Source organism: Petromyzon marinus, chromosome 16 (assembly GCF_048934315.1).
Source record: "Petromyzon marinus isolate PM22_M1 ecotype Great Lakes invasive population chromosome 16, UKy_Petmar_22M1.pri1.0, whole genome shotgun sequence".
Lineage (NCBI taxonomy): Eukaryota > Metazoa > Chordata > Hyperoartia > Petromyzontiformes > Petromyzontidae > Petromyzon > Petromyzon marinus.
The window spans coordinates 4,914,898-4,929,888 of NC_133682.1; the positions used below are offsets into that span (position 1 = coordinate 4,914,898).

Consider the following 14,991-nt stretch of genomic DNA (forward strand, 5'->3'; position numbering starts at 1 on the left):
CACCCAACCACACTCCGTCACCGCCGTGCGCACGATTCGCCCCAGCGCTGGGCTTGTAATTCCGTTACCGGAATCCCCGACGTTGTAACAACGTTCAAACGGTTCCGGTCACAAGAGTCGACCGGCGGGTACAGAAAGTGTTTTGGGGCCATCCATTTAGTACGTACGCATGGAGGGGGGAGAGGGGAGGGGCTTACCCAAATGCGTACGCTTGCGTATGGGGGGTCTATTGACAATGTACGCATAGGAAACAGGGGTTGGGGGGGGGGTGAAGCCTCGATAATAATTTGTCTACGTTGGCCTTCAAATGAGTTTGATGGTCCGGCGGTGGACTATCTGTTTGCTTAAACACGTTAATATATTGATTAATCCCTGATCGTTTCTGCGCGGCTTAAATATCAGACGTTCTATAGGATTCGGGGTTGGGGGTTGTGCGTCAAGCGTACGTGCGCAGGTGGTGGGGGGTGGGGGGGTGTAAAAAGTACGCGTGCGTACAGGGAGGCGGGGGGGGGGGCTCAAGTTCTGACAGATGTTTTGCGTTCCTACTCAATGGATGGCCCCCTAATTCCCCGTGGATGGCTGACGCGCGTTAAGGAGTAGGAGGGGGGCGCACCACTCGACTTTGGGCTACGAAGGGTTAATAACGGAACGGGCGAGACGTTCCGCCCTGCGGTTAGTGGAGGTTAGTCGGCCACGCGGCTCGAGGTTGGTTGGCTGGCTGGCTTCACAAACTGTTCAACTGTTCCTGCGGGAGAAAACTCGTGACGCTCACAATGGAGCGACTTTTACCCCGCAGGACTCCCATCACGTGCGCGATTTTCTTTTTGCGCATCTGCTCAATTTTACAGGTTGCAAATTTACTCCCACCTCAGCCCGTGAAAAGGAAAATAATAAACCGCATTGTCAACGCAACAGTGGTGCTTTTAGCCACGTAGTCACGGGATGCACTAAACGTGGTCAAGCGGCCCTTCACTGGCCGGGCGAACAAATCTCCTTTCTTCGGCAAGTCCTCTCTTAACGCGTTTTGACACTGCAACGCGTTTTCTCTACGACTACGGACTACTTTATTACGGTACAGCACGGTACAGTACGTGGAATGATAGAGTACAAGGTGGCGGGTGCCCCCATTTCATTCCTTCGTCCAGCCATGGAATGACTGCAGGTTGATTTTACAGTGCAAATGCGATTCAGTACTGGAAGTGGAATTCCCCGCTTGACGCGGCACTTTTGAGGAAAGATTCTACGACGGCCGATGAGCACGGTTGGCTACGCACGATGCGAAAAAAGTTCAACATGCACACATATACAAGGGATTACTGTATATTCATAGATCTCTTTGGAATAAGACTGTTTTAAGTTTGTTGCAAAACTGGCTCAAGAGTGATACCTAAACCTGGCCCACCGCCCCCCCCCCCCCCCCCCACTTCGTTCACACGCACTGACACATCATGGTGAACTTTAGTCGAACAACCCCCCCACGACCAACATGGTGTGAAGAAGCCTTCATCCAGCAGTGGATTGACAACCGACTATAAACTAGAAATTAACCACGCTACGACACCATCATCGCAAGACTGAGAGAATGGCGACAGCTTGGGGGAGCATTAATCCAGCAGCGGATTGATCATGTCTTGATGATGACGATTACAAAAAAAAAAACCCGTCAAACTCACGGTAGAATATTGTTTCGGCAGTGGCAAGCAAAGTTTAAGTGAATTCTTGTCAGAAAGGGTTTTTTTTCGTTTTTTGTCTTTCGATAACAAACTAAAAAAAAAATTCCGCTCAGGTCAAGGTGGGTGAGTGGGTGGGTGGGTGAGTGGGTGGGTGGGTGGGTGAGTGGGTGGGTGGGTGAGTGGGTGGGTGAGTGAGTGGGTGGTGAGTGGGTGGGTGGGTGGGTGAGTGGGTGGGTGGGTGGGTGAGTGGGTGGGTGGGTGAGTGGGTGGGTGGGTGAGTGGGTGGGTGGGTGAGTGGGTGGGTGGGTGGGTGAGTGGGTGGGTGGGTGGGTGAGTGGGTGGGTGGGTGAGTGGGTGGGTGGGTGAGTGGGTGGGTGGGTGGGTGAGTGGGTGGGTGAGTGGGTGGGTGGGTGGGTGAGTGGGTGGGTGAGTGGGTGGGTGGGTGAGTGGGTGGGTGGGTGGGTGGGCGGTGGCGGTGCGCCACGGTCTGTGGTCGGGAGCGGCGCTGGGACCGATCGTGATGAAGCTGGAACGCACGAGAGCACGGCCACTCAGCACAGGGCGAAACCGCAGGTGGTGAGGTTTTTTGTTTTGTTTGTTATCAGCGGTCAGAACGGAAAGAAAAATAAATAGAGTTCAAAAAAATGTTCATTGCTGTACCAAAAGTTGGTGAACTGAATCCGCAGACGGGGGGGGGGGCGGGGGGGGGGCAACGCCGCTATTTACGGCAAACGAGAGTTGACCTTAAAGAAAGCAAACGCCGGCTCAGCGAACCGTGTGAGCTCCAGGATAAAAGAGCATCGGCTCAAACATTCTGCAGGATTTTCCTTTTCATCCCCATCGATTCCTCCCCCCCCCACGCCGCCCCTGCCCCCCTCCTACCACCCGCTGCTAAAAAAGACGCGAAAGAGGATGTGGGTCGCGCGAGCAGACGTAAATATTTACGGTTTTACACTTCAGGTACGCGTTGCTGAGTTTCATCGAGCGGCGCAATCTACCCGTTAAAATACTCCGGCACGCGTGGTGGAGGGGCTCCTAAAATACACCCTTCTTCCTCTTCGCAAACGAGAATGCACCGGTCGTGCGAAAATGTCGACGCTTCCCCCATCTCGTATAGCTCAAAACCACGTTGCATTCCCGCGTGCGAAGTTGAAGCGAGTTCTCGCGGAGGGCTGGCTTGCTTAGGTAATTATACGTGTTGCACGGCGAGTACGACGTCTTAGGCGTGGATTTTGCCCCAGGAAAAAAGATTCCTCCCCCGATGAGATGCCTTTGTTATAAAATGTACCGCAGAGCTGCCCTGCTTACAAGACAGCCAAGGCCGTAGCCATGGAGCCAACATTGGGGGGAACCAAATCTTCCAGGGGGTCTGGGGGTCCCAACCCAGAAAAAAAATCTACATTTGAAAACGAATTTCCTGCCTAAAATATTAAAAAATTCACTAACACATGGGATAGACTTTTCATTTATTTTTTACAATGTCTAATAGTGTATTGTATTACATTGCTCTGTTTTTACTTTTTTTTTACCATTTCTTGTTTCATTGTATGCAATGGCAGAGATTAGGGATGAATAAAGTACAACCATAACCACAATAATATAAACAGAAATCTATGCATTGATTTATATGAAGATAAGTCCAGATATTGTGGCCAAGGTTTAGCAAATTGTTGTTTTTACTTACATAGCATAGCAATTTTTTTAATAGCAATATATTGGGGGGACATTTTGCGCAGATTTGAATATTGGGAGGGATGTCCCCAACCCAATATATATTATAATTACGGCCTTGCAAGACAGACACCATCGTTCAGCGCATTAACGTACCGCCACAATCGCCGGCTCTAGCCGTATATTCGTCGCAGCGCAGAAGAGTAGGAGAAACATCCTCTAAGAGGGGATGGTACCTCTAGAGCTTCCTCGAGTGGAAGACCTTTCCAGCCAGCAGAGGCGTGAGCAAGCAATTGCAGGGCTGTGCCTTGACCTGCTATGTATGTAAATAAGGGAGGTAGTGGGTTCGATCCAGACCCTGACCCCTGTATATTTGGAGTTTGCTTCTCTCTCTCTCTCCCCATGGTCGCGTGGATTTTTCTCCGGGTCCTGCGGTTTTTCCCTCCCCATTTAGAATGAACATCACGCGTTTGGGCTATTTGACTGCTATAAATTTCCACGCGAAAAGCCACTTCGTTGAGCCATCGTTTGCGGTGGCCAGGTCGCTCCTGAAAAATAGCTCGATAGCTCAGTGGGGCCTCACCTGGCGAAATTTCCTTTTTTTTACCAATGTTGAATTTTTTGCGCGCACCCTACGTAGCCAACGGCGGCTAAACGATAGTTTTGTGTGGGGGTTGAGAGACGAAGCGGCGATTTCCGCAGCCGAGAACGACGTTTCTTTCGCCAGTTGAACAGTTTGTCAGCGCAAGGTTTGCCAGCGTTAGTGTGGGGTTAATTTCAGAGCCACAATCGTCATCATTTTCTTCGCGTGTGTGCGGGTAAAAACACATTTTTCACTTTGGGACCGCCGGATTTGCCTGAACGTTTTGAGTTGGCTGTAATTTAAAAAATGGCAGGCTATGTATGACTAATGCATTTATCTTGGTGAAAAGCCTATGGCGTGTGGGCGCGCGTGCATAAACGGTCTTCGTGCGCACACACGCACGCACGCACACATATTTAGTAATATTTAGCACATTACTACAATCCTGCCATTATAATAAAAAAATGGAAGTTGCAAACGCGGTTTTATTGTACAGCTGAAAATCCAATTAGGTAAATGCACAATTTGAATTACCTTTTAATCAAGTCATTATGTAAACACGTGACAACCGCAAACACGTGCTGCACAACAGAACGCTCGCGTGTTTCGTGGAATCCACGCGAATACTGCGTAACGGTGTTGCAAAACGAACGATGGCAACTAGTCGGTTCGAACAATTAAGCAATGTTTACATCGTATGTTCAAACAATTCACCGAATCCAAAGTGTGGTGCTGCTCAGCGCTCCGATTATTTTTTGGCTTGTACCCCTGCGTGCTGTTCGGCACCATAACCGACGTTTCGCTCCGCGGGCGGGGGAGCTTCTTCAGCTCCTGAAGCTCCCAACACGAAACGTCGGATGTCATGCCAAGCACCCCCCATGTTGGAGAAAATATAGCTTTCATTTCCCCTCTGTGCTAGGGGCGCCAGCTCAGCCTAGGCTTGCCGACGGAGTGCCCTCGCCGATTTCGAGCTGAGATAATGACGAGGACTGTGGCTCTCACGGGGCAACGATTCGTGGGCGGGAACACGATCTGATGCACGTGTTGGCCCAGCACTCCTTTAGCTCGCGCACACAGCGCCAACTCTTGGCCACGTTACTGCACGGGAAGCGGCAACGTACGCGGATCGTGCTGCACAGGAAGTGGCAATGCACGTGGATTATGCTGCGCAGGAAGAGGCAACGTACATGGATCGACGGCGGACTGGAGTCCTTCCCTGCCGAGCACAGCAGGGTTCTTCCGCACTACAGCCCTCCGGGAAGCCCGGCTCGCCCGGGTTAGGGGGCGAGAGGCTGGGAAAGGGGGGCGGCAGGCGGTCAGAGAGACGGGAGGGAGAGTGGGTGCGTAAGCGGTGGTGGTGGGAGGGGGGGGGAAGTGGAGGGGAGGGCCGGCACCAAAATCCAAAACCGAAAACACGTTGAGGATCAAAAGGAAACAAAACAGATGCGGAGTGCAGAAGCGAAAAAAACGATAACAAAGCGGAGAAACACGAAAGCATGCGGCGAACAAAATAATGTGTGAGCGGGGACTGTCGCCGTCAAAATAGCAAACGCACGTTAAGTGCGAAGTGACGAAAACTCAAAAGTAAATTGGCAAAGGTGCTTCGTGGTACTGGACGATTAAAAAGGAAAAGCTTAAACCACAAATAGCCTTTTTAATTAATTGTTTAGCCAGCACAAGTAAACGCACGAATCGGATTAAACGAAACCAAATAAATAAAGTTTGGGGATTAGTAGCAACTGGAAATTTAAACAAAAACTAAGCCAACGCCTAACTTTGTTTTATTGTTTCTCAATGTGGCCGAGGTCGCTGATCGCGAAGGGGCCCACGATCTCAACGCGGGCGCGAGAATTAGGGCGCGCACCGCAGGCGACACGGAGACAGGGGGGGAGCTCACATGGCCCGCGGAGTCTATGGGGAGCGTCCTCATCACAACCGCGTCTTCCCACACGCACAACCGTTTGAAGGAACGGGTATTCAATTCCGGGAGAGTGGTGGCGCAGCGGTTCAGTGATAAATAAATATTCATTACTTATTTATTACTGGAGGAATCCGATGAGCTGTAAAAGCTCTTTTTTTTCCCTACAGATACCCAGCTCGCCACGCCGTGAACCCAGCGACCCAAGTTCGATTGACGGTCGCGACTCATGTCAGCGCAGAGTGATATCCGAGCCGGTCCCGGCCATCTCCTTCACTCACCCGCACTGACCAGCACGGTGAAGTATGGCCAAACAGCCCCCCATGGCTGATACGGCGTGGGGGGGGGGACGCCATTGTCCCAGTGTTGGGTTTGGGATCAATGAGGGGGCTTGTAAATCAACCGACGCAGCGTACGACCTCAATGCACTCATTAAGTTTAACACGTAGGAATGTGCTTTTTGTTTGCATTTTGACCACAAGTATTGTGGTTAATGCACACATGATTCCTCGTAAAAAGGTTTCAGTTTTGTTGCCAGAAAAAAGAGAAAAAACCCTATTATTATATTTTGGTACTGGCAAAGGAGGTCTAATGATGTAGTAGGAGGCTTTTGCCACCAATATTATCCATGATAAAGTTTTTTTTGGGTTGGATCGCCTAATTATAAATGTGCCGTTAAACTCGCCACCGACCGATAGAGCCAATTAGTAAGGTTTTATAACGTAAACAAAACGTGCTAATAAAGTTACTGCTTCATCATCACCGGTGTGTCGGAGAGGAAACCCACAACATCTACAATTCGAGTGTGACGTTTCGCTGGAGATTACATCATTTAAATGTACAGAAATACGGAGATTTCAGAATAACCATAATGAGAATGGCATCACAACATAGCATTCGATTGCTCCAGGTAACCAATACCAAGGGAGGCACGCAACACTTCACGCATTCCAGGCGTCGCAACACCGTTCAGCATTCTCCTTCTTCTCGGCCCAAAGTCCCATTATCATACTCGGTCGGCTGCTCATAAATTCTTCTAACCTGTGCCTCTCTTCTGAATAAAGAAGTCCACTTTGTCCTGTATGTATCATCTCCCCCACCCCCCACCTCGACCTCCCTCTCGACTCCATCTGCCCTGCACTGGTGTCATCTCCACAGCCCTTCATCATCTTTGCCTCTTCTTATTCCATGGCCAAACCGTGCCAGTTTAGCCTCCCTTTACCTACTCCAGAATATTAGCCAACCTGCCACTCCAACCAACCTAGCCCACCATCCCCAACCCCCCACGCAAAAGGCTGAATCAGCATATGTATCCTGGCTCAAGCGTCTTCATTCCACCCCCCTCTTGTTAATGCTGCCACTTCAAAATGCAAATTAAGTCCTTCCCATTATGCCCAAATCTGGTGATTTGGCAGAAACATTAAAAGTGGCTTGAATTGGATTTTAAGATGCCCTGATAAAGGATCAAAATTGTACCCTTTCCCACGACCGACACCTACACACAAATATCTAAGATCGATACACACATGAAGATGAACATCCTCCCACCCCCATATCGTATTTAAAAGTGCGAGCAACTATTGTTCGAGATCACATAGACTCACACAGACCCACAGACGCAAACATACACAACAACAACAGCCACTATTTGCCACTAAGTGAAGGTGACATCGTCGCAGCACCTAGACCAGGATAACAAACTCGATTATATGCCTACACATACAAATAAAATGTTTTTCTGTCATCGGCCTTTTGGCCGTCTAGTACAATAGTATCCAGTAGCATTTAACTAAACAACCTGTGTTTGCCGGTTTCGACCTTCTGGGTCTCATCGGCAGTTCAGACTTTGTTAAACAATTGATGCTGGGTCTCTAGATGTTACTGGTGAGAGCACGGCACGTAAACGAAGGGGCCCATGTTCAACGCTGACATATTGTGTGTGGAGACCCACGCGCGCACGCGCAACACGTACGGGGAGTGGTTGCGCCCGACGCCGTCCTCCGCCGGCTCGGCGTTCCCCAAGACGACGCGGGGGTTGGAGGGGCCGCCGTGCCGCTTCATCTTGTCCAGCAGGGCAGCGGGGCCCGCGGGCGGCGACGACGGGATCGCCGCCATCGCCGCCTGGCCAGGGGCAATGGCGGGCGCCGAGCTCACCGACACTGCGGCCGAGGCACCAGCACCAAAACTGCCACGGCCGCCGCCGCTGCCGCCGCTGCCGCCGCTGCCGCCGCTGCCGCCGCCGCCACCTGGCACAGGCGGTGGCGGCTGCGGTGGTATCATGGGTCGCTTAACGCTGCCGTTGCGGCTGCCGGACCTGGCTTCCTCTTGTCGGGGGGGGGGGGGGGGAGACAAGAGAGAGGGCAGACCATGTCAGCCGCACGTGGTGTACTTTTGTTGTTGTTGTTGTTGTTGTTATTTTATTGTACTATTTTATATTTTACCGAGCACAGGCCCAGAAAGAAAAAACACGATCCTGGGTGTTCGAGCTCCACTTAGAGGTGGAGTGGAGGTTGGGCAGGGGGTGGTGAAGGGCACTTACTGCTGCTGGAGCGTGCAGAACTCGTGGGGGGGTCTGGAGGGCGGTACGGGGGGGGCTTGCGGATCGACAGCCGATACCGCCTGGCCCGTGCCGAGATGTGCGTCTTGCGGAACTCGCTGTGGTTGCTCGGAACTTTTTTGAAGATCTGCGAGCGGGCAAACAACAGGACATTGCCGCGCCGTGCCTTAGAGGGGGAAGAATAACACTACGGGCAGAAAGTGAGTGAGTAATGCCTTTCTAACCGCACGGCGCATTCATTCGTCATCCACACGGGAATTATTTTCTTTACATAAGTTTGGCAGAAAAAGTACGCTCTGAGCTTAGGAACCACTTGCTCCCGGTAAACAGACAAGGACGAATGTTTTTTTTTTGTTTAAAATGTCGGTTTGCTGTGTTAGAGTGTGAATATTTTTTCAAACCAGAAATATAACAAAGATGTTAAATCGTTTTTCTTTCCTTACAAGGAAGCCTTTTTTTGCTTGTTCAAAATGAAGTAAAAAAATATGTGAATCGAAGAACAAATTAAACCCAAAGATTTTCTCATGGACTGGCTCTTCATAAAAGCACATCGAATAGCTTCTTGTGATCCACAATCACTCGACCTTCTTGACGGTCATGAAAGGCGGTACCGGCAGCTCCCAGCACATTGGCAAAGGTCTACAACGTTGGTCTGTCTCCGTGCAAGAGATATTTGAACCAAGGCTTCCAACACGAACAGAATATAATTCTGATCAGCACGTGGGGACTTTACCTCCTGAACTGAAGCCGCCGCTGTTAATTTGTTGCCGTTGCCTGTAAATTAGCCAAATCCAAGGGGTAAAAAATGCCGAGCGATGTAAAGCAAGGCTGGAAGTGGTCTTCTGTGCTCGAGTCCAGCCCTCGGCCACGATGCCGGCTCGAGGAGATCGGTCTCGGGTCCTCCTCCTTGCCTCAATCCGAGAACTTGGCCTCAGGGGACCCAGCCTTGGCCAGCGTCAACCACCTACATCAGTGTTCTTCATTGCAAGGCCCCCCACGGGCTACTGGCGGCCCCCCCTGTGGCCTTTCGTACGCCCCCCTGACGTGCGATCCCCGACCCCCCCCCCCCGACGATGCACAAATGTGAAAACACCCCCCCCCCCTTCTCCATAATATAGTTTTTTTGGGGTTAGATCGCGTAAATATAAATGTTTCGTTAAACCCGCCACAGCCAACTGGTAAGGTTTGTCACGTAAACAGAACATGCCACTTCGTCACTGGTACAGCACTAACCGGTGCGTTGGAGTGCAAAGCCACAACATTTACAATCTGAGTACGTCGTTTCGCCAGTAATTACAACTAGCATCATCTTGCGGATTTAACGACACATTTATATTTACACGATCTAACCCAAAAAAAAACCTGTATTAGGTATGACATTGGTCGCGAAAGCCTAAGTGTTAAATACCCCCCCCCCCCCCCGACCATCATCATCGTGCTGCCAAAGCCCAATGGTTTCAAATGTGTGCCGCCCCCACCTCCGAAAATTAGTGAAGAATACTGCCATAGGGGGTCTGGCCTCGACTGGCCTTTACACTGGCCTCCAACCGAAAAGACTTTGTCCTCGGCTTGCCCTTGTGGCTCTCACCCTTGACTTCAGCCCTCTCTACGAGGAATATCAACTAATTTAAATCCCTTCTTCTTCTTCTTCTTTCGTATGGCATTGTGAAAAGCAACAGTTTATATTTTTTTCTATTTAAAGCCCTTTATCAAGGGGAGGTCCAGGACCCGTTGCAGTTGTCACTTTACACTGATGCTGAACTATGTTTAGGGTAAAACGAACTCGGGTCGCTGGGTTCAATCTCACGGCATGCGCACTTGGCGTGCGGCGGCAGTGGCTCCCACGTCTGCCGCCGCCGCCGCCACAATGTGATGAGACGAAAATGGAACGGTGCAGTAGAGACGTACAACACGAACGAGACGGACAATACCAATGATGTAATAATAGGGTTTTTCCCCTTTTTTCTGGCAACAAAACTGAAACCTTTTTACGAGGATTCATGTTACTGCATTAACCACAATACCTGCAGTCAAAATACAAAAAAAAAACATACTATGATAATCAGTTTAACACGTAGTCTTTCGCGACCAATATTATTCATAATAAAGGTTTTTTGGGTTAGATCGCGTTTATTTATAAATGTGTCGTAACCCTCCACCACCCGACACGGCCAATCAGCAAAAAAAGTGTCACGTTGACAAAAGACAAATAATTCACTACTTTAGCCCACCGGTGTGTTGAAGAGTGAATCCACATTTACAGTTTGAGTACGACGTTTCGCTGGTAAATACATCCAGCATGTGGATTCACTCTTCAACACACCGGTGGGCTAAAGTAGTGAATTATTTGTCTTTTGTCAACGTGACACTTTTTTTGCTGATTGGCCGTGTCGGGTGGTGGAGGGTTACGACACATTTATAAATAAACGCGATCTAACCCAAAAACCTTTATTATGAATACTATGATAATATATGCATTGTCCTTGAAACTGATTGGTCCACACCATGGGACGGCTTTCTTTTGAGCCTCGACCCAATTGGTGCTCGACCAGATGACGCCACAAGGCGTGAATGATGCCAATGATGCCAATGATGCGCACAAATGCACGACACGCAATACAATACAACGGAAAGAGGGAACCGATTCACGAGTTAAATTGCGATGCTCTCAAACCACGACAACTCATTGGATCGCGACAACAAAGAAATGAAAACGAATTTCTATGGGTCTCTGTGGGTTTCTGTGGGTCTATAGAAGTCTGTGGATCTCTGTGGGTCTCTATGTGTCTCTTCCTTCCGATATTTGGAAGCCACTGGAGCAATGCACTTTTAAAGCTAGATTTTCAACTAATTTCTTTAGAACTGCTTTTTGTGTTTAGTTTGTTGTCCTTCCCCCGCACCTCCGATGAGCACGGTTGGCTACGTACGGAGCAAAAGAAATTTAACATTCATACGGCGGTCAATCCGATACTTTTAAATCTCAAGAGCTGGAATTTAGGCAAAATTAAGTGCAGCACAATAAGTGAATGTGATAGGGTTTCTTTGGAGCCATTGGTGAAAGGGTTGAGATCATCAACTCACGACACTTGAGGACCCGGTTTATCGATAGGCAGCTGCCTGTATTCGAACCTAGGACATCAGAGGTGCCAGCTGGATGATTTATACAGGGTGCTTCAATAAAATGGGACTCATTTTTAATGGAAAGAGAACGGATAATGCACTGTAACATGATAACAAGTGTGATGTTAATAGCTTCAAAAAGTCAAAGAGTCTCCCACTTGTTCACCATCGTTGTCAACACGTGGCCTGGAATCTTCACCAGGTGGTCTCGAATAGGTGGTCTTTGGGTCAAAATATACTGGGATGCGGGATTGTAGGGTTGAACAATAGTGGACGGTGGAATTAGAGGGTCCCATGCAGAATTCTACTCGAGGTCTCCAGACACACCCACCAAGGTTGGTACAACGGTGGGGGGGGTGGGGAGCGCACGTGGAAACGCCTGCACACCTTGTCGTAGTTTTCCACGAGGATCTCGATGACGATGTTCTGGAACTTGATGTCGATGAGGGCGGCCACGGTCTCCACCTCGGGCCTCATCACCGTGGGGCCGAAGCACACGGCCAGGTTGGCCACGGTCATGAGGTTCTCCTTGCTGTGGCTCGCGACGCTGCACGCGGTGACACGCGGGAAAGACACGTCACGCCGGGGGCCCAGACAACGCCGGTGGGACGATGGCGCGCGGCCCAGCGCCGGGTGAGCCACCGGCGCGATGGCCACCCCGGACCAAATCTCAAGGTCGCACTCGCTGCCGCCTTACAAAGATCCCCACCCCCCAACCCCCCCCCCCCCCCCCCGGAGGCATTCGTTCCCTCGCCTCCGCGTCCGCTTGATTCGCCCACTCTCAACAATAACGCCACTCCTCTGGACAATGGGCTTGTTGTGGGTCATCAGAATTTGTTTTCTTCCAGGACACCCCTCAATTCATTCTGCTCCAATCTGGTCGCTAAAGTGCTGGAAACACAAAATCCTTCGCCCCTGGCGATGAACTCGCTGTTCCAGCATCCAAGGCTCTGTGCGGAGGCCCCCTGTCAAACCTATGCTGAGTGGGGGGTCGCTCACTCTTTTCTGCTGCCGCCACAGTCTGCAACTCCCTTAACCCTTTCGAATTCCGATGGCGTACGTCATAAGTTTTTCTTCCACCTCCTCCCTGTATAAAATAACGTCATCAGTACCGAGCCTCCCACAAGGCCATGCGGGAAGGCGTGTGGCAAAGTTTGACACCGGCTATCTTAGAGTGTGGTCGTGTCACTACAGTTGTTTGCGGTGAGTAAAATGTGTCTTTAAAAACAGCGGCGCTATACCTCTAAAAGTCTAAATCAAATTAACGCTAACCGCTTGCATGTTCCGAGATTCGGTGGTGAACGGGACCCCTCCCTGCAACTTGCAGATGCCTCGGAATAGCAAAGGGTTAAATAAAAAATGTTTGTGAATTGGCGAGATGATTCGGGCAGTGGCCCTGCTCCATAGCACACACAGAAGCCAGAGAGATCGAGTGGATAATAATAATAATTATAACAAGGGCTGGAGACTGAACCTAACACCATCAACGAATAGTTCGCATCAACAACGACCGGTCGGTTGATCAGTTCTCACGATCCAGGCCCCAGGGGTGAATGCATGTGACACTTTGTGCGTACCGATCGGCAAGCGAGCGAGAGAGCAAGCCTTTCCCCGATGCTTCACAGCAGCTCACGTGCATGCGGTGGCTGGGCAGACGTTATGGACGTTTTTATCATTTTCTTTTTAACACATTTTTTTCCTTTTATAACAAGTCGCCCGCTGTGAAATATTTGCGGCATGGTCTATACGGGGCCCGGACTCCCAACTTTTATTTGTTTAATAAAGGAATGCTTGCGTGACTAACATCCGCTTCGCCAAGCCACGCTCACCAGCGTGGTGAAGTATGGTCACAATAAACCACCATGACCCACACCCACACAGCATGGCAAAGGGCTGTACGTAATAATAATAATTGTGGTGCCGAAATGTCTTTGTGCCAGGGGCAATGTGCGTTCGGAAGGCATTTCACAGCGGCATCCTGAGGGAAAAACCCGCACACAGAGGGAATGTTTTCAAATGTTATCACTGTTGCACTGGTGGTGTAGCAATGGCACAGCAGCTAGCGGACTGCTCTGCGAACCCAGTGACCCGAGTTCGATTTCCAGCAATGGCTAACACCGTTGACGAGATACCTCAATCGTAACGAGCCTCTCCTCAATCGAGCCAGCAGACAATTTATCTTATACTCGACTACGAGCCACCGGTCCCCTCCACACTGTACGTACGTGTGTACGTTGAACTGATTTCACGCTGTACGTAGCCAACCGTGTTAATGAAACGCGTCGCGTCGCCAAGCCAAATGGCAGCAAGCACCGGCCTGCATCGGCCAGCGGCCGAGGGCGGCGCGAGTCGGCGAGGAGCGCAGGGAGAGCGCGGGGAGAGCGCGGGGAGAAGGTGGGGAGAGCGCGGGGAGAGGGTGGGGAGAGCGCGGGGAGAGGGCGGGGAGAGTTACTTGGAGATGTGGGCGATGATGATGTTGAGCATTTGGCGGTGCGACTCCGGGAGGTCGTACACAAGGCCATGCACGCACTCGATGCGGTCCTCCTCGTTGTCCATTTCTGCGCGCGCGGTCGGACACGGTCGTGGTACGTTAGCAAAAGTCGTCTTTTTTTTATTGTTGTTAAAATTATGTTTTTTTGTCCCCCAGTTTCATCCCGGTTGTGCAATCGGGGTCACGTCGCGAGATGGAGACTCCAATGCAGATCACGAGCAGAGCAAATGCAACCCTTTCGTAGACGAGAACGGCCCACGGAAGCGGATATCACAGAGCTACCTTTCAGATCCCTGCTGGTCCACACAGTAGTGGGCAGTACTCTCCCCCACCCACCCTGTTACAGAGAGTAATGTCCATCACATGACAGCCAAACCGAATATTTGTTTTTATCCTCAGAGCTGGAATATAGGCAAATTAAGCCCAACACCACAGTTAATGTAATGGCATTGTATTGTGCAGCCGTCAGCAAATGGTTCGAGACCATAAACTCAATGCGACTCGAGAACCCGGTTTTACCAGACGCGGCGGAAACCTGAAAGGAAACAGAGGATCTCAACGGTGGCAAGCTCAGCTCTCCAACCTCTGAGCCACCCGGCGGCCACCCCCGTTGCAATGATGCACACACGTGTCCTTTTTTTGTGCAATACAAAGCGGCGCGCGGAAGCCATTGTCGGTGACGATTGTCAGCGGCGATTGCCTGGAAATTTCCCTCTTGTGTGACGCGGGCGCGGCGGGGTGAAGAGTCGGCGATGCCGCTAGCCCGATACAACACAGGGCGCTCCGCCGCCAACACCATCTGTTCCTGTTGTCCGCTAAGGAGACGCAGCGCTTGCAGGCCCGAAGGGAGCTGGCAGTTCAAATAAATAAATACATAATTATGCGCTGGCCAAAGGTGCAGGCCTTAAAATGCTTGCTCACGAAGCTGCTGGTGGAAGGGCCTCCACTCGAGGAGGCTCAAGAGCGCCCCCCCCCCCC

General features: G+C 50.7%; 1 protein-coding gene across 6 annotated transcripts in view; it reads right to left on the reverse strand.

Annotated features, from left to right (window-relative positions):
- Positions 1 to 14,991, reverse strand: part of LOC116942958 (rho GTPase-activating protein 26) — a 112,641-nt gene that overhangs the window by 35,474 nt on the left and 62,176 nt on the right. For 4 of the 6 annotated variants that reach the window (XM_032955469.2, XM_032955467.2, XM_032955468.2 and 1 more), the window contains 5 exons: positions 13,975 to 14,080; positions 11,910 to 12,069; positions 8,385 to 8,529; positions 7,818 to 8,169; positions 5,115 to 5,219 (listed from right to left, as the gene is read on the reverse strand). In XM_032955469.2, coding sequence (XP_032811360.1) covers positions 5,115 to 5,219; positions 7,818 to 8,169; positions 8,385 to 8,529; positions 11,910 to 12,069; positions 13,975 to 14,080 — 868 coding nt within the window. The remainder of the gene's footprint in view (positions 1 to 5,114; positions 5,220 to 7,817; positions 8,170 to 8,384; positions 8,530 to 11,909; positions 12,070 to 13,974; positions 14,081 to 14,991) is intronic. The other 2 variants (XM_032955472.2, XM_032955470.2) reach the window with 1 other exon arrangement.